This window comes from Mugil cephalus, chromosome 18 (assembly GCF_022458985.1).
Source record: "Mugil cephalus isolate CIBA_MC_2020 chromosome 18, CIBA_Mcephalus_1.1, whole genome shotgun sequence".
NCBI classification, from domain to species: domain Eukaryota; kingdom Metazoa; phylum Chordata; class Actinopteri; order Mugiliformes; family Mugilidae; genus Mugil; species Mugil cephalus.
The window spans coordinates 7,282,160-7,309,297 of record NC_061787.1 but is presented as its reverse complement, the minus strand read 5'-3'; the positions used below and the strand labels follow the sequence as shown (position 1 = coordinate 7,309,297).

Sequence of the window (27,138 nt, the reverse complement as noted above, 5' to 3'; positions counted from 1 at the left end):
AAAACTATGGAGTTTGAGTGACTGTAATTAAGTCAGATGTTAAGAATATCGACTGAAAATTGAGTGTGAATGCGTAACTTTCCAACTTTACATTAGAGAACCAGTAATAAATTCAGAAGTTGCTGTTTATTGAAAGAACTCCAGGATGACTGTAGACTATAAAAAGAGAGTCCATATTTATTTACATTCTTAGAAACTAACAACAAACTAGGTGGTTTGTAGATGTTATTAGGATGTGGAGCTTGGGCTGTACAACTCATCAAAGGATCCTGTTCCCCGGAGCTGCAGCGTGAGGGGCGTCTTCACCACAGGAGACTGGACCACCACCACGTCACTGTACTCTCTGTCCTCGCTGAAAAACATTCCCCGCAGACATTCGAAACTGAAACATGTCCTGGATATTTGAAGCGTTCTCTTATTTGGTTTGTTTGCTCACCTGGGAGTGAAGCTGATCTGGAGGCACTGGCTGCAGCCGGGGACGTGGGGCCCTTTGGACCTGAGTAGCCCAAAATCAGGTGTGACTCTGAACACGCGGGAGTCGTCTTCACCTGACTCTATACATAAAGAAAGCCACAGTCAGTTAAAGCACCTTCAATAGTGGGTGAGTGACCCCTAGGGGGCCCGTGCAGGTACTGCATTTTTTATAGAGATTTTTTATAGAGATTTTTTTATTTTCCCCCACAAATTGTAAGAGAGCCTACTCAGTTCCCAGGTGGAAACTCATATATGTGTGTATGTTTATGTTTCCAGCAGTTGCATGGCCACCCTACTGTTGCACATGCTCGAAATAAAAAAAAGAATATTTTATATTTATAAATAGAACTAGGTTGAGTTTAATATCATGCATATAGTAGGTAGGTGGTCCCTTCCTAATCAGTTTGGGGGTCCATGGCCTGAAAAACATTGAAGACCCCTGATTTATAGGATGGCAAGCTGTGCAAACTAAATATTTCAAATCATAATTGAAACTGCGGGGCCTGTGGTTACTTGTGAGCAATCTCCAGTACGTGTGGGCTCCGCTGCAGTTGAGGATGACTTCTCTGGTGTGCGTCTGTCCAACGTAGCAGAACCCAAAGTCGAGGTTGTCAGCGGACAGACGCAGTGTAGAGAGAAGCACATCAGCACGAAGAGGCACAGTCTGCAACAGAGGAAAGGCGACTTTGCGAGGTTCAGTAATTCACGTCCAAATGAGTTCACACTCACGCGCAGAGTCGTCTCTGACCTGCAGGCTGTTGTTGCTGTAGTGGATCAGGAGGTTCTGCTGGATCCGCAGCTTCTTCTGTCCTCTTGCACTGTGTACCAGCTTCACCCTAGGAGAGGATTCCTCATCTGTCTGCTCCACGTGGTCCAGAAGCTGCTGAGAACAGTGGAAGGCCACTTTCACCTGGGAAAAAGCATGAAAAATAATAACAGTACATCCTTCAGATCAAACCCTGTGGTGCCACTGTTTCTATATTCATGCTTCTTCTCATCTCACCCGCATGCAGTGTTGAGGCTGAAGCACTAGACAGTGGTTGTCCCCGGTGGGAGGGTTGCTGGATGTGCTGTTGCTATGCGTCCTAGGCTGCGGTTTGAGCACTAAAAAAGGAGGCTGAGTTCCCAGTTTGAAGTGCAGAGACATCTCTGATGTGTTCTTCAGCTGGAAAGTCTGTGTGATGTCAAACTCCTGCACTACTGGCTGCCGAAAAAAAAAAAGAAAATAACTGACTGCTCAGAAATTCTCTTCACCCCTGGGATCTATACCTCACGCAGGATGTCAGATCACTGCTGATTAGTGTTTTAAACTTCTCAACCCTACCTCCCCGTCCGACTCTGCCTTCAGTAAATCACCGACCGAGGCATGAAACTCCAGCACCCCGTCGTCCTCCTCCATCTGCACTAACAGCCTAAAGTCAAGGGGAAGATATGCAGTTTAATCAGACCACCTCTGAGCTCCTTTTGCCTAAGCTCATTTCAATCAAAAAACAAAAAAACAAAAAAAAAACATAAATTAACTTGGATGCCTTGGAGGTCCGGCAGGGACATAAATAGCATAATTTGCTATTTATTGTGTAATTGCTTACACTGCGGGCTTCACGGCTGCTAGTAGATCCATCCTGACAGGCTCTAAATCCAAACCCTGAGTCCTTCCAACTTTACCCGGGACAAAGGCAGCCAACTGGAACACAAACCGAAGAATACAGTAAGAGAATTTAGACTGCGTCAGAGTTATCTACTGTTCGCCTGTTCTAGGATTTAATATCAAAACATGGCGTTTTTTGTGTACTGGTCATACCCACCTTGGAGTCTAGGCTCATGAAACCCAGGGCAAAGCCTACACATCTGGACTCGCGATCTGACCCAGACAGAGTCAAAGGGGTGAAAGAGACATGGATAGTTCCGCTGCTCTTTGCTGGAATCACCTTAAGATTTGCGCAACAAAAGGAGGAAATCTAGATCAACCTGAAGTGGTTTTGAAAAAGAACCATGTGGCTAAAATTTCATCAGCATACTATCTGTTGTGGTGTGATGCAGTAGGGGTAATCTGAGAGGTTGCCCATGTGCGGCCTGATGTAGGCAGAGATTATTTTTTTTTTCGAAAGAGAAGTTTCCTCTTCCTCCTCGTGCCCATCCTCTGAGGTAGAGTCTTCCTCTTCCACATCCTGAAACCGACAGAAGGAGGCTGGGTTTGAGGTAGTGAAAGAGTAAAACAAACCCACCTGAAGACGATAAAAGACGTGATGATGTATATATATCTGTGTGGTTATCGCGCTCACCGTCACGCTTTGGAGAGACGTGCTCGTTCGCTCGGAGGCTGACGTGCGAGTCTTTGCCCACGATGTTTGAATGTTTCCATCGGAAAGCCTTGACGCTCCGCTCAGCACCTCATTGCCGTCAGCATCCTTAGGGGGAAACGCGTCTCCGTACGCCACCACAAGGTCCACCAGCTTACGGTCGTTCGGATCCACGTTGTAAGTCTCCCAGTCCATGCGAATATCTGTCACAAAGCAAATAATTGTATGACGTCATCAGCCCCAGACAAAAAGAGACGTGAGTTTGAGTGATCCTGAATGAACGTATTTATAGTAAAGTAAAAGACAATCGTGAGTGAGGAACCTAAAACAGGACAGATAGAATACAGTCTTTAAAACTCTGCCAGAAACATGGTCAAAATCTGAGAAATGAGCAAAACAACATCCTTTATCAGCTTTGTTAGCGTTGTTTTAAATAAAAATCCATCAAATCTATGTTGCTACTAATCACTGACATGTCTGAGGCTCTAATAATCCCTCCAAGAAAAATCCACTTTGCATTTAGATTACATTAAAATGTTTTCTCCAAAACATTTTTGATGCCATCACAAACACTGGCATATAAAGGGTTAAAAGTTAGAAACTAATCAAACTTTTGGTATTTGTGATCAGTACTGAAGTGGATTAAAAGATTAAAAAATATATTAACATAAGCTATTTTTATGGCGTTTTTGAAGAGGACACTTTTGTCCTTTAATTAATGGTAACAACATAACAATTTAGGTTAAACAGTGTAAAAATGGAGCAATTATGGAATTTAAGTTTTAAATATCAACATTTGCTAAAAGAAAATATACACCTTTGCTAAATATAATAGCAAAAAGAATAATACATCAAATAAATAAAATGAAAAAGGACACTTTTGTCCTCATCGGGGAATGAGGGTTAATACGATTGCAAATCTATTATAAAACCACTATTTTTGCATTGTTTTAATTCCTGCAATGAAAAGCGGTGCCTTTTGCTGCAGCAGACAGGAAATGCGACCTTACCAAACATGGTGGGATTGTTGATGCGAAGAGAACGAGACACTGTGTCACCTCCAGATACGTGAGTCCCAAACCTAATAAGGATGCAAAGGGAAATGTTGAAATCGAATCAAAAAATGTACTTACATCATTGAAACACTCAAATACGAGTGGATTTAAGTGGATAAATGGGCTGTGGAACAGACTGTATGATTGGTCCTTGGTTCTGGTCATCTGGTCGAGGGCCAGTCATCTGGAAGTAGAGCGGACATCCTTTCACCGTCATCTGCATGGGTATGAGTCTCGGTTCGACTTCTCCTACCTGCAGCGCAAAAACAGAGGTTGACTTTGTCAGTAACAGAGAATATATATCGTCTAAATGAGTCCTTGCATCACATTAAATAGAATAAATATCATACTTTGCATATGAGGCGATCTCTGTACTCCCCCCACATGTCTGTGTAGGCGGTCACGTCCACAGTCTGAGTCTCAAACGGTCCCAGCGTCCCTGCGTCTGGCAGGACAAAGAAAGCTGCGCCTTTTCCATGAGCCAGCAGGCTACTAACAAACTCTGACAACAGACAAAGAAATAAAGAAGCGGTCACAACCAGGCGAACGTGCGTAACTTTAAAAGCATAGATTAGAAGGGAAGGCGTACCCTCGTGGGCTTTTTCTTCAGCTCTCTTAGCTTGAACAGAGTGGAGCGGAGTCTTGACGTACGTGGACCTGACGTGAAGATGCAGCCGGTTGTTACAGATTTGTTGCAGTGAAGTTATTCTTTAATCCACTATTCAGGTCAGTGAGCTGGCTCCTTACCTTTCCTTTGACTGGTTATTTGGCTTTGGGGCATGGCAGGAGAAGTACTCTGCCTCTACTTTAAAAGGGGCAGGGATAGCAGTTTCATTGGTTATGAGAAACTGCTTGGTGCTGGCTCGCTTCAAAGTGACATCTCCAAAGTCAAGCACCAGTGTTGAGGGGGTTCGGTCATCTCGGGGGGAACTAGGGGGGAAGAAAACCAACTGTTTGTGAAACATACTTAATATGCATGGGACTGAGTTAATGCAGATTTTAAATGTGAGGTTTTATATCAAGGTAGCTACCAGATACTGGGCAGAGAGTAGGACACGCTAAGTTTCTTAGGTTTGGAACCGACAATCCCGACGACAAGAGGGGTTTTCATACCCTCAACCTCACAGAGAGCGCCCACTTCAGTCAGCTCCAGCTAGAAAAAGAATAAAACACAAAGGACGATCTTAAAACACAAGATCAAAAAGATAAACCCTTCGCTTTTTACTTTCACTCTTTGATGTTACAAAATGTTACATCAGGTGTGTTAAAACCCAGATGCCTACATCCGTGTGCGGAGTAAAATGAACGGTGATGTCGGCGCTGGCATTAGGTCCCAGAGCTCCAGACGAGGGCTCAAAACTGGCCGTGCACTGCGAAGCTTGTTTACCCTGGAGCTCGGCCTGTTGGGTAAAACAGACACGCTGGATGACTGACATGGTTTAATGCAGGCTTCATATTTAACACAATAAAGCGTGTTCTCAAAGAGTGGCAACTAGTGATGTTCAATATCACAGATTTCTTGATAGTATTTCTGATCCAATACTGAGTAACATTCAGACTGGTATTGGCGATACCGATCCAGTACTGATACTTTGTGTAGATAAACGCTAATGTGTCTCGTAAACCTAAAAAAATAGTGTATTTCACACCATATTTATTTATTTATTGATTTTAAAGTATTATATTGAGGTATATTGAGGTACTGGTCTCATTTACTAAATAGCTGAGCTAATACAACAAACATACACATACAAAATATGTGAAATTGCTGTTTCAAACACTAAAAAAAGAAATAAAATAACGAGACCATTAAAATATTAGTTTAACTAGAAATAACTACCATAAAATGAAAACTTGCATCTTAATTCTGACTCTGTGCTCCCCTCCTCTGTCCTCCTCATCATAAATGCCTCATATTCTGTGTTGTGGTTTAAACCTGAGGTTGTTGTTGCTGTTGTGTTGCCACAACTCAGTAGTTCAGTTATTTTCCACTGTGCTCCTACATTACCTCTGGTGACTGGAGTATCGAAAGCATCAATATTTTCATTTGAGATTCGATTTTAGAGCATAAAGACCTGGTATCGGAAGCATCGATATTTTCAGTATCGATCCGTACATCACCAGTGGCAACATACCATCCAGCTGAACTGTGCCGGCAGCAGAGTCTGGTTGAAGAGGGTCACGGTGCCCGTGGTGGGAACTCCGACGTAAAGCTCAGAGAAGACCAGCTTACAGTTTAGCAGACACACCTGAGGAGACTGCACGTCTGCTCGTATCGACAGGTGACTGTGAGGAGAGTGAGAACGGCAGAGCCACTGAGTAACACTACTTTTCCTCGAAAAGAAAGAGCCCTACAACATTTCTATGTGTGTCCTTACCATCCTGTCCCATTCTCTAGGGTCAGCTCCAGCTCGGTTTCAAATCGCTGGCAGGAATGTGGCCTAAAGAGCACGTCAACACTGCAAGAAGCCAAGGGGGGCAGCACACCTCTGCACGGCTCCACAAGGATCTAAGCACCAACGCAGATTACCGACGGAGTCATAGCGTGAAAGATAATAAACTCCAACATACTACAATCATAAGCCTGTCTTTCATGTCATGTTATCACAGGTGATAATAATTCACTCTACCTGTGTGTCTTTGGGGTCCTGCTGATTATTAAATCTTTCCTCCAGCATCCAGGAGGCTTCTAGCTGGGTGGTGTTGGTGAGTAGCAGGGTGGTCTGAGTCTGCTCCCCAAGTCTCATGAGTCCAAAATCCACAAAGGGGGCACTGACTGTTACTATAGGACCCTATTCGAACAGCAGAGACACAAAGAGACCTCAGCTTACAGACGAATAATACTCAACAATGTCACAGCAGCAAATTATTAATGTGGGTTTTCATGCTGTGGTTCGGTCTTACTTTGAAGGAGACTTCCACTGTCAAAGTGACGGGCTCGTGGCAGTGTTGTATGTGACAAAGCAAACTGGTGACGAGCTTCTCCGGTTTCCCTCCAGTCACCACGACATCAAAATCCAGACACTCGTTCTCCTCTGGGCGCCCCAACACAAGTCAGAACCATCGGTCAAACGGCCTCCGTTTCAGCGCAGTGAAATGTGAACTGTGAAATGTACAACACCTATTCTGCCAGCAGGCGGCTCCACTTCCATTGTGTGGCAGCCGCTGTTCCTCCTCTCCCATTGAAACGAGATGAAAGTCTTGCTGTGGTTCCACATCTGATACCACACAGAAAACAGCTGTTCGTGACTGTGGCACACAATGATTTGATAGAAATCTTGCAAATCACAGTGAAACAAAAAAGGACAAAGCGCCTCAAATGACCTTGAACGGCCTGCGAGCGGCTGCGCGGATAAAAATCTCTCCGGGGATTACGACGGCGTAGGGCTCCAACAGGATCTGGTGCGGCTCCGCTGACCCTTTAACCTCTATCTCCATGATGATGACACTGCTCACTTTGGAGCCAGTCTGCACAGGCTGGAGGACACTGGACAGACACAGAAACGCAACTCAGCACTTTGTCAGATGACAATATAAACCAGAGGGGGTCTGTTTAGTAAACATTACATGTGATGTCGGACTTCTTTGTAGGCGACAACCTTGTGATTTGATTTTTTTTTATATCCATGTTTACAGTACACATTTCAATCTCTATACATGCTAAGAACTTCACCTGGTGTCACTGGGAACTGGTGGCGGCAGCTCGGGGATGTCTCTCAGGACTAAGTGGCAGACGCTGTGGTAATCCTTCAACTTAAGAAAACACATATTCTCAATAGGAAGTGCAGTTTTTAAAAAAATTATAATAAACTCATTTTTATTGTTTTTAAACCTCTTTAGGAGAGAAGGTGAACAGAAACTCTTGGTCCTGGCAGGGAGCCAGGAGGCCGGCTGTGGGGCTGACGTGGAAAACGTCATCCGTCGCCAGGTGGAAGTGGACGTGGGAAGATTCGTGCGTTTCTCCTGGAAGCAGAGCGTGCAGGTTTGGCTTCATGATCTGCCAGTGGAAAGGCAACTCCAAGTGGCTTCGACCCCGAGACAAGGAGAAGACAAATGTAATGTGATATTTAATGATTTGATGAAGGTCAGGAACAGAGAAGCATCATCATCGATTGTTGGAGCTAATCAGCGTTCAGTTTTTTTTTTAGAACATTCATCCAATTTGTTTTTCTTTTTATTCAACGTCATAGATGAGAATTTATATAAGTTACATTTACTCTCATGCGCTATTAATTAGTAGCAGTAGTATTTTATTTTGAAAGTCCCTCATTAAGTTGCTCAGAAAGTAGAACAGGTAACAGGAAGCAAAAAGGACACAGATATTTTGATGCTGGTCATATGGACTTGAACTAAGAAATAAGAAGGAGAGTGCTGAAGAATATTCCTTTAGGAGCCAACAAGGTATTTGTTTTGTTTGCCTGTATTTTCCTTTGTTAAAATGCTTTTTATTTTACACGCTCTGCATTTTGTTTTGTCATTAACACTGTGTGTGTTTAGTTTTCACGGTTCAAGGATCAATAAACTTGTTTCAAGAAAGCCACCAGCCTGTGCTTGGAGGGAGTTACAATGTGTATTCTGTCAGCACTAGGCCTTGAATTGCATTAGTCGAGTTAAAGTTATCCAAAGGCATAAAAAGCAAATGAATGATGTTTGTCCGTATTTAGTGTTTTGTCTTGTTATTCTTCGTGGTGCTGATGTTTGGGGACGAGAAGCTTACACATTGTTTCTGACGACCAGCTTCTTCTGTTGCACAGAGTGAGGATTGCACGGGCTGAAGCGGACAAAGTGCTCTGCAGTGAGGTCGTGCACCTCTCCAACCGCAGGAAGCTCCTCCTCCTCCTCTTCCTCCCCCCCAGAAACGGACACGAGCTCAAGTGCGATCAGCTGGCCCTCACCTGGGGAAACACGTCGTTCAACCTTACATTAGAGGAGAAATCAATATGTGATAGTGTGAAACTACTGACGACTCTTGTCCAAAGATTCACCTTTAATGGAAACGTCCTTCACCTGGCAGTTGTCACAGACAACAGTGAAAACCTGACAGCTCTTCTCTGCAGTGGTGGGAAAGAAAACCACCTGCAGACACACATTTGAAACACACAGAGCATTTTTGGGGGGTGGACTCCTAGCCACAGGGTCAGCTAATTACAAGTAAATGAAAAACAAAAATGCATTGTAATGGAATCCTTTGCTTTTGAAGAATATAAAATCTTACTGCTGATGTCAAATAAAACATGAAGTAATGTAGCTACAGACCGATCCTCCACAACATTAGTCATAATCACTGTCAAGTGAATAACACACATAATCTGTTTATCTTTTCCGTTGGGATATATAAGGCAGCAAGTGAACATTTTGACCTCAAAGTTGACATGTTAGAAACAGGAGAAATGGACATGTGGAACGACAGGAGGTACTTTAACAAGGGCCACAGTTTTTTGGTGGTCGAAGCATTTCTAAAACTGCAGCTCATGTGGGGCGTCATCAAGGCTCACTGAAGTAGTGTAACAATGTTCAGGTGGTGGCGCATATTAAAATAACGTAAGAGGTCATCAATGTTATTCACTTCCCCAGCTCGTGGTTTTAATGTTGTTGTTGATGAATATTATTCTTACCTCTAAATTCGTGCCTATGACTGACTCACCTCCACTACAGTGGCTTCTCCTGGCTGCAACACAAACAGGGAGGGACTGACCGCGAAGGGTGGCTGATCACAAAAATACGTTCTGGCCACAGACTAAACAAAGAAAGAGACAAATGTAGCACATGACCAGATACAGATACTCCAGCTATTCCAGATACAGTTGATGTCAAAGGGAGGATTTTTACCCTAAGGTTTGAGGCTGGCCACTGGTTCTTGGGGATGACGCAAAAGGTCCCGGAGCTGAGACCAACGTTTTGGCACAGGAACTCAACGAACTTAACGCCTCCAATCAGGCAGTAGCCGCAGTCCAGAACCCTTGGTACTGAACAACAGTTAGGAGGAAGCACGTCAACAATGCACGGTCAACTCGTACACTGATGTGGATAACAACAACAAGAGTCTTACAGGTAAGTATAGGAGGAGGTCGCCATGCTTCAATGGGCACCACGAGCAGGTCCTCAGCCTGAGTCTCAACCACTATAAAATCCTTGTAGTCGGCCAAAGAGTCCGGAGCAAAACGCAGCGTGTACTTACAGCTCATCCCGGGGGCAACAATGCCACCGTCACCAGGGAATCTCCCTGTCAAAACATAACAGAGGCTTAAGATGAAGCTGCATACCCCTGGATTCAAATGGGTGCAATTAATCTTCAAACAGCAGATGGTGCTAATAGTCCCAAACAGAACAGCTGTTGTGCAAGAAAAATCTGCAAAACCACATAGCATTCCAGAGATTCTTGGCCTCATCTGACTGAATTTCATTACTCAAGGGAATAGTCGCTGACATTCCCCCCACTAGGTGATTTCAACACATCATCGGGCGTAAGGATGCAGCTATGAACACAATCAGGAAACTAAAAAAAGCTCACCCAGACCAATGGAGAAGTAAGGAGTGGTAGGAGGGATGACTCTGACATGGCGGCTTGAGGAAGTCAAGTTTTTTAATTCCAGTGTAGTCTGAATCAGGACAGGAAAGGTTACTGTGCATCATCTCTTAAGATAAGAAATGTTCGTATATTTTTCTGTGCACTGCCAGGTTATGACACACCTCATACACATGCCCCACGCTGTAGTCGGTAAAAACCACCACCGAAGGATTTGCTAGGAAGACTGGGACAGGCTCATCATCACTGCGGCTTTCAAGGAGGAAGAGCACAAACACATCAACAGCGGAGTAGTCTGCGTTTTCACAAGGAAAAACGGGCTCACAGGAAGCGAAGCAAAATATGTGTCAGTCTGTTATTATTATTGCACACTCGGCTGTCAGAGCAGGATGTGTGTTGTTTGAGATTCCTGTTTCCTATATGTATTTTAGAAGTCTAAACTGTGGAAGATCTAGGACATAATTTGGCAGCTGAAAAGAGAAATGTTCCAGCGATGTTTTGGTGTGGTGAGAAGCGCGGCCTAAATAGGCTCAGAAGCAATAGTCTGATATGTACGCAGTGTGGGAGTTACTGTATGTGAAATTACAAATCTTTTAAAGGATCAACTTACATGTCTGTGCTTTGGCACAAAGGTTGTGCCGATATTTGCACCGAGATAAAGAACACTCCTGTTTGCCGCTGGTATTGAAGAGGGATTGTCTGACCTAGGCTTATTATATTTCACAAACAGGTTTTTCATGTGTGACCCACCACATTAATTCCCCGCCTTTGACGTATTTGCTATTCTATGATAAAACAATCATTTGCCAAGAAACTATTAATAAAGCCTTTTTTTTTTCTCAAGTACTTGCGTTACCTTTGTTCCTCAGGGCCTGTCGTCTCACGCCCTGCCTTCCCTTTGGTTCTGGGCCGTATGAGGGACGTGCCACCCCGCTGTGCACTCGGCGGAAGGAAGCGTGGGTTGCGTAGGAAGCTGTGTCTATCTTTCAGCTTCTGAAGCTTCTCCAGCGCCTCTGCTCGATCCTTGGCGCTCGGCTCGTCTTTCCACTTTGGTCTCGGTTTGGCCTGGTTTGGCTTCTGAGACACATGGAAGATTATTGATGGATGCCAATAATGGTATATGTAATATATGCAGCGATGTAATCCAGCCTCCATCCTCAACACTTGCCAGTTGTCAGTTCCCCAAGAAACAGAGGAACACTTTTAATCATGTTCAGTTTTGGCTCCTCTTTGGATGGATGAATTGTTTGTTTCCATTGTTAGGGAACTATTTTTACTGCACTCATAAAATATTAGATTGTGTTGGACTGTGCAGATTCATTAACTACAATAAAAAATTTCTCTCCTCCTCTTCTGGCAAAAAAAAGATGATTTGTGCACCTAATGTATCACTTTAAATGGTTTGTTATCAAAATGACGTATGAGGCTCCTATCCTCCTCACCTCGCTGGTCATTTTTTTCTGCTTCGGCATATCTGAGCTGGATTCAAAGGTCAGGCTGCAATCTAAGTCATTCATTTCTAAGACAGTTCTTTCTGGGCTGGGAATCAGTGTATAACCATCATCTTGAGGCTCCCGGGACACGTGCATGGTGTAGCTGATGGTGGGTTTGGCCGGATTTGATTTAACTGACAAGTAAAAACAAAACAAAAAAAGTGGAATGTTCATCACAACACACTTGTCATTTATAATTTATAGCGGGTGTCAAAGAGGTTCATGTACCTGGTGTTGGGGCTCGTACTTGTGGTTTTTGTGTGGGTAAGTAGTCCTGGGGGGATATCAGGTTGTTCTTTTGCAGAAGATCCCCGTCGACACAGCATGGAAAGGCTGATTTGACTGGAAATATACACAAGAAATAATATTTAACACAGAGTAAAACAAATACCTGGTGCAGTGTTTTTAAGGTGGCTAAATAGCAATAGAGAGTTGCAGCACAAAAAAAAAAAAAATAAGTATAACATAAAATCTGACCTGTTAGCAGGTTCTGGTGCTCAGGAACATCTCCAATCTTCTCCTTAATTTTCTCATAGGCCTGGTTTTCTATGGCTGCAGCTCGGGCTCTGGCCTGAATGATGTGACTCTCCAGCATGTCTGCCTCTTTCATACGCTGGTCATATTCACGGTGAGCCTAAATAATGACAACGATTAACACTACAGTGAGATTTTTCAGTCAAATGCTTGGCAGTGTTTGTTTACCTGTTGAAGCTCCTCAACATATTTGTCATGATAGCTGCTTCGTCCATTCTTTGTCTTGACCAGATTAGACAAAGTGTCTTTTCCAATGATGTCCTTTGAGTAAAGGTCCTTGAAAATGCTCGCCAATACATGAGAAATGTCCTGGCATTGAAAGAATAAGAATATAGTCTTTATAGTAGAAGTTATTTTATTAATATTTCCGGGATATCTTCGTGGACATACCTGTGATTTTCCAGATGCTGGTCTGTGGCTGTCCACAGATGGGTCAAGCCGGTTCGTTTGCCTCTTCTCTTGGTCGTCCATCGTAATTGATAGATGAATAATAATAATAATAATGAAGTATCTATCTAATCTATAGCCTTCAGCAGCCGTTGCCGTGTGCTAGCTAATGCTAGTTTAGCTATTTGCTAAAAGCTAGTCATGAGTTAACGGGGCAAGCTTACGCTCAATTTATGAACAACTTTATAAAAAGTTAAATAAAAAAAAGTGACGAACAGACACGCAGCGATAAGAAGTGTTACTCATTTAACCGAACTACAACATCATGAACTGAAACCCTCTCTGCTCGTCAGCCATGTTTGTGTACATGTGGTTGCCATAGCGACGAAATTCCACTCGACACCCGGAAAAAGGGGAAGAAAATAAATAAGTTTTATTATTTTATTTTGTTTCCTCCCATAGTTACTTTTGGGAGTGTTAACTTATTGTCAGAATAAATAAAAAATAAAATACGGATATCCTTTGTAGCATTTTCTTTTTCACCATTGTGGCTGAGAGTCAAGCACTGCAGAGACTGTACATTAGAAACCATAACAAGGCAACATGTTTCCTTTATGAAACTAGACTACCTAGGCCTAAGAGGATCATATAGTGTCTGGAAGGTATGAAATACATTATTTATTAAAATGAAAAAAAAAATGTGATGTGATCTGTTATTACTTCTGTCCATTAAAGTACTTGAAACACATCACAGTCACGCCTGCAACACTGTCATAGGTGTGGCTTTGTATTTGTTACACACTTCACTTCCATGGAGCCTGGACATAATCAGTGATTGTTCTAGTACAATGACAGAAACACAAACAGGAACTGAAAAAGTGATGGTTTTAGTCGGTTATGCCATACAAAGTGTTTTTATATATTTTTTATTTTTTGTAGTTTTTATTTTTTATTTTATTTTCAAAGCACCGAGTCCAGGCAGACTGACATGTTATGCAAAAACTGCTGTTCCTATATTGAAATAAGGTCCATAAAAAAAAACATATAGCTTTCAATGAGGAGGCAGCCACTCCTTCCGAAACAAAATCCTTGACTGTGTTGATCAGCTCATGCAATGCTCAAGTGGGATTCTCAAAGAGGCAATTGTTGAGCTCACTTTGTACCCTCTCGCGGTTTGCCCAGACTTTTTTCCCATAAGACTTGCCCGGAGCACAAGGGCCCATAGGACAGAACAAGCTGGCAGACACTGATAATAGAGAAACACAAAGAGGGATCTGTCAAAAGCGCTCGTGTGTTACATTCCAACACCAGACCAGCAACAACAAAGATAACGTTTGCATTCCCAAGCTGTAGCGAAACTAAATCATATAATTTAATTTATCTTGCACATAACACATCTTTCTGTGGCCTCATCCACACACAAAGTTAAACTTTCTGTTGAGGATTGATCCTGTCAACCGCTGTCAGTAGGCCTACACACTCTACAGACTCTACAGAGATGGTCTAAGGTGGAGGGAGGATTACTCAAGTGAAAAGGAGGTGGGAAGCAAACGTACAATAAACTGCATGTCTGTACTGGAGTTGGCCAACACCCTGAATAAATTAAATCACGCCGTGTGTACAGGAATATCACAGATGCCCACACAACAACATAAGATTATTGTAACTATACTACAGATTCAGTACGGCACAAACTTATCAATGTTAACACGTGTTTCGTGTGTCAAGTGTTTATTTTAAGATATAGAATTCCTTCCAAAGGTGTTGCTTTCACTGGCAGGGTGCTGAATGAAAGCCATAAGAGCACACACACACAGTGGCATACTTGTCGGACCGGTGTGGCTGTGGGTGTGGACACGGAGCTCATAAAGAGGCTCATGGGTTGGCACTGACTGCGCACTGTGTGGGTTGGCTTGGAGTGGTGACAAGGGTTGGAAGGACAAAACAGATAAGTTTTATGGTCCGGATGATTGCTTCCATATAGACTGCTTTGGAAAGGAGCAGGAGGACTTCAGCACGGCGCATGGTGATTTATTTATTTATTTGATTAAAATCAGAATGGAGCCAAATGGAACAGCGGGGAAACACGGTGAGTTTGCAATAGGAGGTGCACACATTTACAACTTAATGACTTGTTTCCAGGCCTGTGTGTTGTATCTAGGTATTTGAGGTGTGCGACGATTTATGACAGCGCCGGTCATGTATGATTTACGAAAAAAAAGAGGGTTTCTCCCCTATCCTCTGAGATAGATGCGTGTAATATGTAGCCAGGACAAATGTGGGCATCCATAAATTAATATTGGGAACACTTTTAGACTTCCATTCGTAGTTTTCTGGCCCTAGAAGAATCCTTCTCACTTTTTTTATGATCTTAAGTCACTTTCTTCGTTGACCTTCATTGCAAATTGCTTGCACATTTAAATCATTGACTTTCTGATACGTCATGTTTGAGTTTTAAACAGAAGGACAACACTGAGTTCATGCTGGTGCCAAATCCTCGTGATCTAATTTTTCCCTGTCTGTACCTTCGCTCGTGTCTGGAGTCCTGTCTGAGGACGGTCGGTGAGCGGATTTGAAGGAATAACATGCAGCCTTTTTTTTTTTTAAACCAATCCTTGCAGACCCTCGTACATTTTAATGTCGCCAATCTCCATTTAAACATGAACATGTTTCAGAAACAGACACGTTCGATTCATTTTTTGCGTTTTATTTCCTCCCCACGAGGCGGCGCTATTTCGCAGCTCGCTAGTTCTGTAAGGATGAATGACTATTATAGTATGCACATTATAGGCTGCACTTGATTTTCACTGCTCTTAGGAAAAAATGAGTTAAAGAGTCCACAGAAACTAAAGTCTCGCGTAAATGCTTCTCATGGCTGTACATAAACGTATTATATAGCCTTTTTGTGTCATTTATCTTGTATTTTACTTGACCATTTATTATTATTATTGTTATAAAACTATTATTATTACTATTATTATTACATTTTTAAGTGAGATATCGTTCTTGGAGTGGACGACTGGAGTCATTCCGCAGAAATTAAGCTGTTCAACCCCAATATACTTGAGAAACTAAAGACTAAATTCCTTCATATAGCATCCCCTTAAAGCAAAGTCTTCTCAAATAACTGTACAGGCTCCTAAAGGGCAGCAATAAACTTGTTTAGACCCGCCCCATGAGGGGGTTAACTACGTGGTGCTTGTTTTCTCGGCGAGTAGTAGGCTACAGGTTGACTAGCGACTGTTTTTTAAATTTTTTTTTTACTCTTAAGTAAATGTCATGCCTTGTTTACATAAACAAAGGACGCCAGCAGAGAAACAAGCGTCCCAGAGAAGGCGGAAAAAAACCGTGCAAGAGAACGGAAAACTTCTAGGTGAGTCCTGCAAAGGTGTGAGTGCGAGTCCGGAGTAGCCGCGGAGGGCGCGCCTTAATGCCAACATGGGCAGAGGCGCACACGCAGTGTTTGGACAACAAGGATTTAGGACAGATCCTGCTCGCGTGTCTAACACTGTGCATGTACACAGGCTTCACGGAGGAGTCCTCGTTCTCCGGAGCGGCGATTTTTTTGCCATGACAGAGGCAGCTGAAGTACACGGGCTATATCATTTCCTGATTTATTAGTTCCAAAGAATGGCAAACACTGAAGGGAAATGACTCGTTTACCCTTTGATATAGAAGGAACATTTTGAAGCAGCTTGTCTCGGTTTGCTCATCTGGAATTGTGGGAGAGCATCTGCACTCTTACAGGAGTCATTCTTTGACTTTTAAGTTTGCTTTCTGCATGTGAATGGTCTTCTAATAAGACATTAAATTGTTTTCTTAACCCCAAACTGACTTTGTTGGAAAACGTTTAGCAGATCCTTGTACCAGATCCAGAGCACATTTTCATTTCGGGGGGTGTGGAATCTCACATTTTCCTTCGTTCCTTAAAGCTATTGCTCCCTGACATTCCGTTTTAATTTGTCTTCTTGCTCTAGCTTGCCCAACAGAATGTACCATACATTGGCTTCACTCAGCTCAAAAATCAGAAAAATCTGACATTTATGAGTGGGAAGTGTCACAAACAAGGAACATGCTTGTTGCCGTTTTCCTGACTTGAAGCCGATGGGTGACCAGATTAGAAGAAAACAGAGAGCAGAGCAGAGCAGAGGTGGCGTTGAACTCTCTTGAGCTCCGTCTTCGCCCAGTCCTCCTCCCTGCCTGCAGAGAGACTCATAAACAGCCTCTGTGAGCTTTGCGGTGCAATCTGGGAAAAAATGTCTGTAATGTTGTGATCCTGCCCACGACTCTGACAAACTCCCAGCTCAGAAATATTTCATCCCCGAACGTCCTAAAGAACATGGTTTGTGCTCAGAGAGCTTTAACGGAGCACAAATCACTGTCCCACCCTCTAGCAACATTGCTTCACACAAATGGAAAACAAGAAAACATTGTCATGCCAGCACTGTGCTTACTATGGTGTCTCACAGACTTATGAATCACTCTTAACTGATCATCTGAAATGGCTTACGAAACATATACAAAATATTGTGCTCTCTGCAGGAGACTCAGCAGCTGAGTATGCAAAGATTTTTAGCCACAACGCTGGCACATGACGCATAATATTTTGACTTTAAGTTGCATAATGTGTGCATTAGTACTGTATGAGCAATCAAGGATCCCATAAGAATGACCGCTGAGTTTCTAAATGTGCCCGTCTCTTTTGTCCCCCAGGTTTGGAGGGAGATGCCGACCTCATGTTCTTGCTGGCCGGCGGTATGCTGGTCAAGGTTCGATCCAGCTCCTGGCAGAGGAGCCGCTTCTACAAACTGCAGGAGGACTGCAAGACCTTGTGGCACGAGTCGAAGAAAACATTCAATCGAAAACAAACCTGTGAGTCTTTCTGGGTTTCATTTTGGGTTAATTTACGCACAAAAAAAAAAACTGGAGACGCCACATAAAAGCAGCTCTTGGGGCGAGCACACCCAGCCGCCCTTTTCATCTGCTCACCCTGTTGCCATTATCCTCTGAGCTTAGAGCTCTCCTTTCAGATCTGAACAATGGCTTCTTGCCTTACAGCGCACACACACACAAACATACACACCCTTCGATTCCTGCGTGTAGAGAGGAGAATATGTGAAGGGTGGTGGTGGTGGTGGTGGTGGTTGAACGGAAACAGCTCACACAGATGCTGCGGTGTGGCCGAAGTCAGTTTTCAAAGTTCGAGCATGATTGCTGGTTGTACCTTTGTCCGTGTGTGTGTGTGTGTGTGTCTGAGAGAGATTATTCTCCTCTGATTTCTGGTTCAGTGATCCACTGTCTGGGCTTCAATGTAGCTCAGGTTTCCCTCCCATTATCGCCACGGATACCAGGTCTGCTAACCTCTGCCCTGAGTTTGAGCGCTGAAAAAATCCTATGAGCGATTTCTAAATTCACCATACAGTCATGCCGTTTTCTGACCAAACCAACCAAAGAGATAGATCTTGGGCTCATGAGGCATTTGCTTGTTTACGGAAATATGTTAAATGTTTTATAGCTTTTTCCTGTGGGCCATAGCAAGCTGCAATTACCAGCTCTTTGTAGTGGTTTTGGTTTGGTAAGACAGTGAGGCTGTATCGTTTTGAAGCACTTTTTGTTTGAGATTCATCTCCTTATTTACTCCAGTCTTTATTTTATTCCTATGTATTGTAAGTGAAGATGTTGTCCTGTGCTTTAGAATTAAGATCGACTTGATCGGCACCTCAATTATTGTTATTCTTTTTCACTATCAGTGCTGAAAACAAGAGTTTTTTTTTTTCAGCAAGGTTGTAGTTTTTTCATTTATGGAAATAATATAATAAATAAATAATACAATTTAAAATTAAAATAAAGTCTAATAATCCTACAAATTTGCTTGTTTTATTATATTTTTATTATAAAATTGATTATATTTTATTAGTGTAACACACTAGGACAGGGCTCTTCAACCTACCATATATATATATATATATGTATATACAGTCAATCACCAAGCCATCTGATGGCGCAGATGTCTGACCCTGATGAGAAGTGCAACTGTCTGGGATTTCACCTGGGGACTGAATGATGTCTTGGCCAGTTGTGGGGAACCTTGCTGAGTCAGGGTGCAATATGCGGCCTCATGATTGGCTCAGCAGCGATAGGGGTGTGGCCTACTGTGTACAGAAGGTTTAGATTGACAGGTCTGGGCTAGTGTGGCGCTCTGTGAGAAACGGTGCGCTGAGTGATACTGAAAAATAAGATCTTCTGCCTCCATTTATAAAATATTTTGGATTCATGTTAACTCATATTTAAGGAAATTTAAATTTGTAGGGAAAAAAAATGTATAAAAAATGTCTAATCAACCAAAGATTTTGCGACCCCATTGCTGTACCTCCGCGGACCCCCTGTTAAAGACCCATGCACTAGGAGAAGCAGTAAATCACGTATTTTAGAAGGAGAAAATTACAAATACAAATACATAGTATATCATTCAACTATTTACTTTTCTTTGAACTAATTGTTTATCTCTAGCAACACTGATACATGCAATAACTGGAGCGATGGAAAATCTGTTCAATCATGACCGTTGTTTATCAGTTCAGTCGGATTGTAAAAGTCTGTTTTATTGGTCTATCGTTTTATTAATATCGTCCAGTGTTCGTCGTTCCAGCAGCTATTCTTACACTCAAACTATGAGCCATTTACACACCCATGCAACAGTTATACACAAATGTCTATACCGTCCAGTGTAAAGGTGATAAGCTTTACTCCACAGGATTTATGACACAGTGATAAAATTTGCATTTCCACATCAGCATTTACTTAAACAATTACGCTCAAACAAATCCAGCAGATATGAGAAGTATGTGGTTCCTGTATTCACGTGTGTTATGGACATAATATATCAAGCTGAATGTTCACGCAAAGGTTAAGTTTGTGTATACACACGACTAACCCTCCAACCTAACAAACTCTCCAACTGACTTGTGCGTTTCTTTCCTTTTGCTGGAAAAACAGCAGCATAAACTTTGTCGGGTCGCCACAATGCCCCCTTTGTGCAAAATTTCATCTGGTATTCAAGCAATGCCTGTGTGACACGGATGAAATGACTTGGACATTGTGGTCAGTCTGTCCAGATGGGATTCTCTGAAATCGGTCCAAATTCACGACCTCTACTGTACATTGGTCTGTGTTGTTGGAGATCAAACATACGCTCCATTTCTGGTGAGCGTCTCCCAGGTGTTTCGATAGCCGCCCTGCAGCCTGGGCATGTTTCAACACAGCCCCCCTCGGCAGTGTTATGGTTTTCCTTGTCAACGAGTCCTGACATTTAGATGCATCCTGCAATTTCTGATTCCCAGGACAAACCACTGTTGCTCCTCATTAGGCCCTCTAACCTTGGGATGCAAAGGGTAAAAACACAGTGATTGTGACCATATGGCCTCTTGACTAAGCCGCTAGTCTTTGGTGTTTTGTTACAAGGGCTGGTTGTTGCCATTTAGTGTGATTACATCATGCGTGCCAGAGCATGCTCTTCCGTACATTAAGCTGCTCAACAATAGAGCTGGCCCCCCGATGTGCGGGGCTAAATCAGGCTGCGTGTGCAGAGACCTTCAGCATACGTTGTCTTTGTCCTAGAAATGTCGATTGTAGTGTTTTATGAGTGCACGTGTCGCAACCATCTGCCAGTGTATCCGACAACGAGATCAAGGGAGGGCAGATTGCATCAAACTGTTAGAAAGTTCAGTAATCAAATCTCCGTGGAATGCATTTGGGTTTCTAAAGAATAGACCCAAGCAGATGTAAGCAAAGTCCATCTCTTAGACCTCCAAAGGGCTCTTAATGTTCCTGAACTTAATGTTCAGGGATTTTCACTGAATTTTACAATGATTTAATAAACAACACTCTTTATGAGTCGAGCAGATGGATACAGCTGGATTTGGGTGTAATTTTGTGTACAGTACCAAAACTCAAAGTGAAAGTTTTCTCAAGTTTTGATTAAGGCTTCGAACTAAACACTTTCAGTTTCTGCTGGATGTATAAAGAAATTAAAAAAAAAAAAAAAACGACTGAGACAATGGCTGTTCCTGGTTCCTCACCATTAAAATAAACAAACAAAATTAAATGTATCTTATCAGAATAAAACAACTTAACATTTAAACATAGTTTAAGTGAAGTTGGCAATCGGAAGTTATTCTCTGGAATCAAAAGTTGTTTATATATGACAAAATAATGTTGAGTTAAATGTTTTATTTAACTCCATCCAAATCTGCACTATAGATCATAGGTCTTCAACAGGGAGTCTGCAACCCCAAGGGGGTCCACGGAGGTACTGCAAGGGGGTCGCAAACTCTTTGGTTGATTAGACATTTTTTATATATATATATATTTTTTTTTAATTTCCTCCCACAAATTAGAATTTCTTTAAAAACACGTTAACATGAATCCAACATATTTTAGTAAAGAGATAGGGGATGGCTTAATATTGAATGCAAAATTATTATGATATTGTATATTTATAAATAGCATTAGGTCAATTTTAATATAAAACACATATAGTAGGTAGGGGGTCCCTACTTAGAGTCTCTCCATCAGTTTGGGGGTCCTTGGCCCGAAAAACATTGAAGATCCCTGCTATAGATATTATATCAATCTGCACAGACACGGATGTAAACTGCTTACAGCACAGAGCGACTATTTCTTAGAAGACGTCTGGTCACCCTAAGTATAGTTACTTGTAAACTATACTTATACTTAGTAAAGGCCACTTAAGTTATCACACAGAAACAAACCCCTTCCTGTTGATAAGTTGCACAAACAACTTCGTTTGTAACCACTGTGACAAAAAGTCTGCAGCCACGAGATACCGACTTGTCCAAGGAGGGAGTGTGCATCAAGGTATTACTGTGACTGAAATCTATGGTGCTAATGACTAATAGTCATGAAGCCTTCTGGAGTCAGTCTATATTTAGGTACACAGTCATAAAACTTCACTTCTTCTGGCTGCACAAAATTACAAGATAAGTTCAAAAATGTCACGTCCAGATTCTCTATCAGCTGATCTGTCCGTCTTTGCCATATCTTAATATTATCTAGTCACAATGTAATTAAATCCCAAGCCCTCTCTGTGATGTCTCCTTTCTAACAAACACTCTCCTGTCTCCCAACAGTCTCCATCGATGACATAGAATCGGTGCGCAAGGGCCGTCAGTCCGAGGGCCTTCAAAAGCACACGGACCCCAGTGTCGAAGAAAAGTGCTTCTCCATCATCTTCAAGGACCGCAAGAAGAACCTTGACCTGATGGCGGGCTCCGTGGAGGAGGCGAACCAGTGGGTCCTTAGCCTGGAGAAGATCATCAGCAACATGAGCAACCTCAACCGTAAGCAGAAGAGCGAACAGTATCCTTAACGAGGTCTTAAAGGGGAAAATGAGTTTGCATACGTGTTTTTTTTTGTTGTTGTTGTTGTTGTGTGTGTCAATCAAATCCTTACATCTAAACACCAGTTGGCTCATCAACTGCATGCGGAAAGCGGACAAGAACAATGACGACAAGATGACCCTGAAGGAGCTGAAGCACTTCCTGCGACAGATCAACGTTGAGGTCGACGACACCTACGCGGAGGAACTTTTCAAGGTGAGCCCCTCTCTACTTTAAGTAAAATCATTCTCCATAAAACGTCCCACCTGTCTGACTGAACGTCTCATCCGGTTGCACAGAAATGCGACACGTCCAATTCAGGTTCCCTGGAGGACGCGGAGATCACGCACTTCTACGAGCTGCTGACGCACCGCGAGGAGATCGACGAGATCTATGGGAATTACGCTCAAACAGGCGGTCAGATGAGCGCCCAAGACCTGCTGACGTTCCTGCTGAATGAGCAGAGGGAGCAGGCGACTATGGAGGACGCTCACAGGCTAATTGAGAAGTACGAGGTGGACGAAGCAGGTAGCGTTACCTTGGACGTGTCATCGCTTTACTATTACGTTGGAAAGTTACCACGTGGATCATGTCCTCTCTGTTCGTCCCCGCAGCAAAACAGAAGAAGCACATGACCAAAGACGGCTTCTTGATGTACCTTAATCACGACGAGGGATCCATTTTCAACCCAGCCCACGCAAATGTGTATCAGGACATGAGCCAGCCCCTCAACCATTACTACATCTCCTCCTCTCACAACACGTACCTGATGGAGGACCAGCTGAAAGGACCAAGCAGCACAGAAGCCTACATAAAGTAACTACATTCACTGTACACATGTGATGTTAACAGACGGGAGCCTTTTCAACCACAATCCAGATCAGAAATTCAGAACAAATTTTTGCTCTGTTTGCGTTTCCATTGCATCTAAACAATAAAGCTTTAGATGAAGAATAAGGAAGAATAAGGTTTTTCACAATAACAGTGAAGATATATTCAGGCTTCTGACAATGAGTATGTGCTAAAAGTTGGACTTAATGATACGTATCAGTCTCAAAATTGTAGTTCCTGGTCTTTAATAAGGTGCTTTTCGAGGACTTTTTCATCATTTATACAGAAAATACACCCTACGTTGTGTGTCTGTGCTGCAAAGACCGAGGATGATTGTAGTGGTTAGGGTGTTTTTATCTCTAAATTTGTGGTAGGTATTTTCTCAGCAAAACCACAAATGACGTGCGTAGGTGTTGAGAGTGTGGACTGAGAGTGGAAACAATAATAAAACACAATCTTTGCAAACAACTCTAAATGTTAGCCTTAAAGAGATAGTCCAGGCTTTATTAACCCTTTTAAACTGAACAGATTGACGGCGAACTGTAAAACCACGGGGTATTTGAATTACCGTAACTTAACGGTCGTTTCCGCTATTGACAACATTCAAAGTGTGGCTGAACACCGGGAAGTTGTGCTTTTGTCCGGAGGACCTTTGTGACATCTCAAGGGTATAACTAACTCTGCTTTTACCAACAAATTCCTCAAAACAACTAAATGACTTAGACACCTGCCAGTTGCCAATTGTACATGCTTTTCAAATGCTAACAGAAAAAGGTTATGTAGTTAACGGAGGAGCTAGTTTGAACCAAAAAGGCCAAGAGCAACCTTGGAAACAGGGACATTCAAGGATATAGAACAATGACCACAAACTAAACTAGTGCTCATTTTCTTTTGGTGAAAATTTAGGCAAAGCTCCTGCAAACATATCTAAAAAGGTCGTGTAGGTGTGTAAGTGGTCATAAAAGTTTCCTTTTCTTGCAGAGCACTGTTGAAGAGTTGCCGCTGCGTGGAGCTCGACTGCTGGGACGGCCCTAACGGAGAGCCTGTTATTTATCATGGCTACACACTCACATCCAAAGTTCTCTTCAGAGACGTCATCAAAGCCATCAAAGACTACGCCTTCAAAGTACGTGTGATATTTTACTACCTGTGGGACAGGATGTGTCAGACTACTGATGTCAGTGGGTTTATTTCAAGCCTGCTTACACAATAAGATCAGGAAAGGTTCTGGGGCTGAGCTGCATGTTGTGTCCTTTATTTTGCAGAAATCTGACTACCCGGTGATTCTGTCCCTGGAGAACCACTGCACAGTGGAACAACAGAAGCTCATGGCGCATCACTTGATCTCCATCCTGGGTGAAGCTCTGGTCACAAAGCCTCTGGGAAACACCATGCCCACCAACTTCCCCTCACCTGAGGTGTGTAGTCTGTTGAGTATATCCTCATAAATAAGTACCAAAGAAAGACCACACCTTAAATTCCACTACTCAAGAAGCCAATTTTTTTTACTTTCCTGTTTACTTTAACGTGCCTGTTACATTTGTCTGGAACAGGAAGCTAATAAACAGTAAAAGCCGTCCTCATTATGCGATCACCAGACATGCCACTCAATCATCATCCGTCTTGAGCTTCCCCACGTGTCTCTAGTCCAAAGATAGATCTTCATGTTTTATTGGCTTGTCTCCCTTTGAGAGCAGTTGTTAATTAACTAGTTGATGTGACAGTGAGTGGTGAGTGAGAGTGTGAAAAAACGTCTTGTTTGATAAGAGAGGCTGTTTGCATGTGGAATTTGATTCGTATATGGACACGGTTTAATGACAATAAGGTGGCCCTGGTGATGATGGCTGTTGTCGCCTGGTGCTCATCTCGTCTCTTCTTTACATTGTCCTGTTTTTGTGGAGTCACATGGGCTCCATGCACCAAGAATTACATTAGGGGAAATGATGCGGCATTGTTATTTGATCTCAAATCTTGAATCTAGTGTTTGTCTACCAGCCATGCCAGGAATGCACACAACAATTTCCTTCAAGTTGTCCTTCTTTCTGCTACAAAGGAGTGTTTCTTTCATTTCTTGCATATTTAAACTGCAGCGCTCTGTTTTAGAGGTGTCCTTCATTACATATCTTTTCTCATTCTGCAAAATGAGCTGAAATCCTTTACCACTTGGAGACGGACAAAACAGAAGGGAAATAAAAAGAAAGTAGATCCCATGGGATGAATGCATGTTGCATTGTCAACCTCAAAGGATATTTTAATAATGCATTACCAAACCTTTTCCTTTGTGTCATTGGGTGTTAAGAGGGCGGCACCGGCAGCCACAGCTTTATCATCACAAACTCAAAATATTCTTCCATGAATTTAACAACGCCTTTTCAAGTTATTGTGCAATACGCAACTTCAGCTTTAGAAATTGCACAACATAAGAAAATCTTTGGTATTTCTAGGAGCTGAAGGGTAAGTTCCTCATCAAGGGAAAACGCCTCAACAAACTGGATGCAGCAATTACCAACAACAACACCTTAGAGGAAGGTACCGTGTCCGAGGAAGATGAGGCTGCCGACTGTAAGGAGAATGGCCAAAAAGCAAAATCAAAGGTTTGTCAAATGCTTCTTCCTCATTTGTAAGAAATGTTAAAAGCTGCATATTTCATTTTTTTTTAGATAACGTATTTGTCTGTACTTGCATCTCCTTTCAGAAGTCAAAGATCAAACTTGCCAAGCAGCTCTCGGACATCGTCGTCTACTGTAAGAGCGTCCATTTTAACAGCTTTGAGCACGCCAAAGATAACCAGGCCTTCTATGAAATGTCGTCTTTCAAGGAGAGCAAAGCCTTCAACTTGGCAGACAGTTCAGGTAAACAATGCGTCCAACTAAACTATAAATCGTGTCAGGTTCACCCAGTGTGACTGCTAAAGCATCAGTGTGTTGATTTGTCGTAGGTACTGCTTTCATCCACCACAACATGGACAAACTCAGCAGGATCTACCCCGCCGGCTCCAGAACTGACTCCTCCAACTATAACCCTGTGCCCATGTGGAACGCTGGCTGCCAGATCGGTGTGTTCCAAATACAAAACTTACAAAAAATTGATTATTAGCCAGTTGAATAAATAATAATGTTTGCAAATCCTCTTCCTGGTTTGCAGTGGCTCTGAACTTCCAGACTCCATCCAAGGAGATGCACCTGAACCAGGGACGCTTTCGGCAGAATGGTTTTTGCGGCTATGTCCTGAAACCAGAGTTTCAGAGAAGCCTGTCCTCTCAGTTTGATCCCAACACACTCACCAATGGGCCCTGGCTAAAACGGAAGAGATTTCATGTCATGGTGGGAGTTTAAAACTAAAAGCCAAAATTTTGCTTTTTGGAATTTACTTTTGAAACAAAGTTCTGTTTATCTAAAGGCTAACTTAGCTTCTCTGTAACTTGTCTGGCTCACTGTGTAAAAACACCACCCAAGCGCAAGAAAGAGTTAAGCAGAAACATGCTATTACCAAGCCGACCAACATACCATATTTCATATTCAATTAATAGCCGGGTCTCGTGTAATGGCCGGGGGCGTAGTTAATAATTATAAAAAAAAAAATGATGAAATGAAGGGAATTAGAAATCAGAAATATAGGTCTCCCTCTAACTTAAGGAGAAGTAGCCTCAATTTATACAAGTCAAAGCTATGCATCAGATAGCGTAATTAAGTTAGTGCCACGCGCTACACCATGTGCATGTGTGCATTGTGTGTGAATTTTGACAGGGTACTGTTAAAAATGACAATAGCAACATTAAGCTGGCTAACCTTACGAAGCTATCACTTTTAATTAATTTAATTAAACTCCCCTGCATTATATAATGCTAAAGAATGCAACACTAGTATGACATAATAACAATAAGTATTATTTGAATAGCTTAATACTGAATGCAGTGTGATAATAATAATAATGTACACTACCGGTCAAAAGTTTTAGAACACCCTAATTTATTGCAGTTCAAGTCATTCAAGCCCAATGAATAGCTTGAAAAGGTACAAAGGTAAGTACTGAACAGCCAGAGGTTAAAAAAAAAGGCTTGGTTACCCAAAACTGAAAAATAATGTACATTTCAGAATTATACAAAAAGGCCTTTCTCAGGGAACATGAAGTGGGTTAACA

General features: G+C 42.4%; 2 protein-coding genes across 5 annotated transcripts in view; one reads left to right on the top strand and one right to left on the bottom strand.

The window, feature by feature from the left end:
* Window positions 1-154: 154 nt before the first annotated feature.
* Window positions 155-13,119, bottom strand: dlec1 (DLEC1 cilia and flagella associated protein). Of its 3 annotated transcripts, XM_047612164.1 has the most exons (38): window positions 12,773-13,119; window positions 12,551-12,691; window positions 12,326-12,482; window positions 12,077-12,190; window positions 11,798-11,982; window positions 11,212-11,432; window positions 10,520-10,607; window positions 10,341-10,428; window positions 9,879-10,052; window positions 9,659-9,795; window positions 9,474-9,566; window positions 8,815-8,905; window positions 8,547-8,724; window positions 7,662-7,854; window positions 7,503-7,582; window positions 7,154-7,316; window positions 6,951-7,047; window positions 6,734-6,864; window positions 6,460-6,621; window positions 6,208-6,338; window positions 5,965-6,115; window positions 5,113-5,229; window positions 4,861-4,982; window positions 4,577-4,759; window positions 4,419-4,486; window positions 4,180-4,331; window positions 3,967-4,082; window positions 3,785-3,855; window positions 2,757-2,977; window positions 2,493-2,642; window positions 2,280-2,402; window positions 2,064-2,158; window positions 1,799-1,886; window positions 1,478-1,678; window positions 1,223-1,384; window positions 988-1,138; window positions 437-554; window positions 155-352 (listed from the first exon to the last, which is right to left on the bottom strand). In XM_047612164.1, exons 1-38 carry the CDS (start codon window positions 12,851-12,853, stop codon window positions 229-231), a joined length of 5,118 nt encoding a protein of 1,705 aa, XP_047468120.1. In that variant the 5' UTR covers window positions 12,854-13,119; the 3' UTR covers window positions 155-228. The 3 variants fall into 3 exon arrangements, with proteins under 3 accessions (XP_047468120.1, XP_047468118.1, XP_047468119.1); XM_047612162.1 differs by having other exon boundaries at window positions 4,180-4,486; XM_047612163.1 differs by having other exon boundaries at window positions 4,180-4,486; window positions 11,212-11,429.
* Window positions 13,120-14,659: 1,540 nt separating this feature from the next.
* The window catches only part of plcd1a (phospholipase C, delta 1a), a 15,199-nt gene continuing 2,720 nt past the window's right edge, over window positions 14,660-27,138 (top strand). Inside the window, exons 1-12 of one of the 2 annotated variants that reach the window (XM_047568344.1) lie at window positions 14,660-14,858; window positions 17,483-17,641; window positions 21,919-22,147; window positions 22,254-22,383; window positions 22,467-22,695; window positions 22,782-22,983; window positions 23,980-24,124; window positions 24,264-24,416; window positions 25,443-25,592; window positions 25,694-25,850; window positions 25,937-26,053; window positions 26,143-26,321. In XM_047568344.1, coding sequence (XP_047424300.1) covers window positions 14,828-14,858; window positions 17,483-17,641; window positions 21,919-22,147; window positions 22,254-22,383; window positions 22,467-22,695; window positions 22,782-22,983; window positions 23,980-24,124; window positions 24,264-24,416; window positions 25,443-25,592; window positions 25,694-25,850; window positions 25,937-26,053; window positions 26,143-26,321 — 1,881 coding nt within the window. In that variant the 5' untranslated portion in view covers window positions 14,660-14,827. Of the gene's footprint in view, window positions 14,859-15,972; window positions 16,143-17,482; window positions 17,642-21,918; window positions 22,148-22,253; window positions 22,384-22,466; window positions 22,696-22,781; window positions 22,984-23,979; window positions 24,125-24,263; window positions 24,417-25,442; window positions 25,593-25,693; window positions 25,851-25,936; window positions 26,054-26,142; window positions 26,322-27,138 lie in introns of those variants that run through there. The other variant, XM_047568343.1, reaches the window with a different exon arrangement.

Bases quoted from the DNA above. Each gene is read 5' to 3' on its own strand.
- dlec1 (XM_047612162.1), bottom strand. From the start codon at position 12,853: ATGGACGACCAAGAGAAGAGGCAAACGAACCGGCTTGACCCATCTGTG. The intron at 2,978-3,784 runs GTAAGGTCGCAT...GCTTTGTGACAG, and splicing joins CAACAATCCCACCATGTTTG to ATATTCGCATGGACTGGGAG. The intron at 2,159-2,279 runs GTGGGTATGACC...TTTGTGTTCCAG, and splicing joins TCATGAGCCTAGACTCCAAG to TTGGCTGCCTTTGTCCCGGG.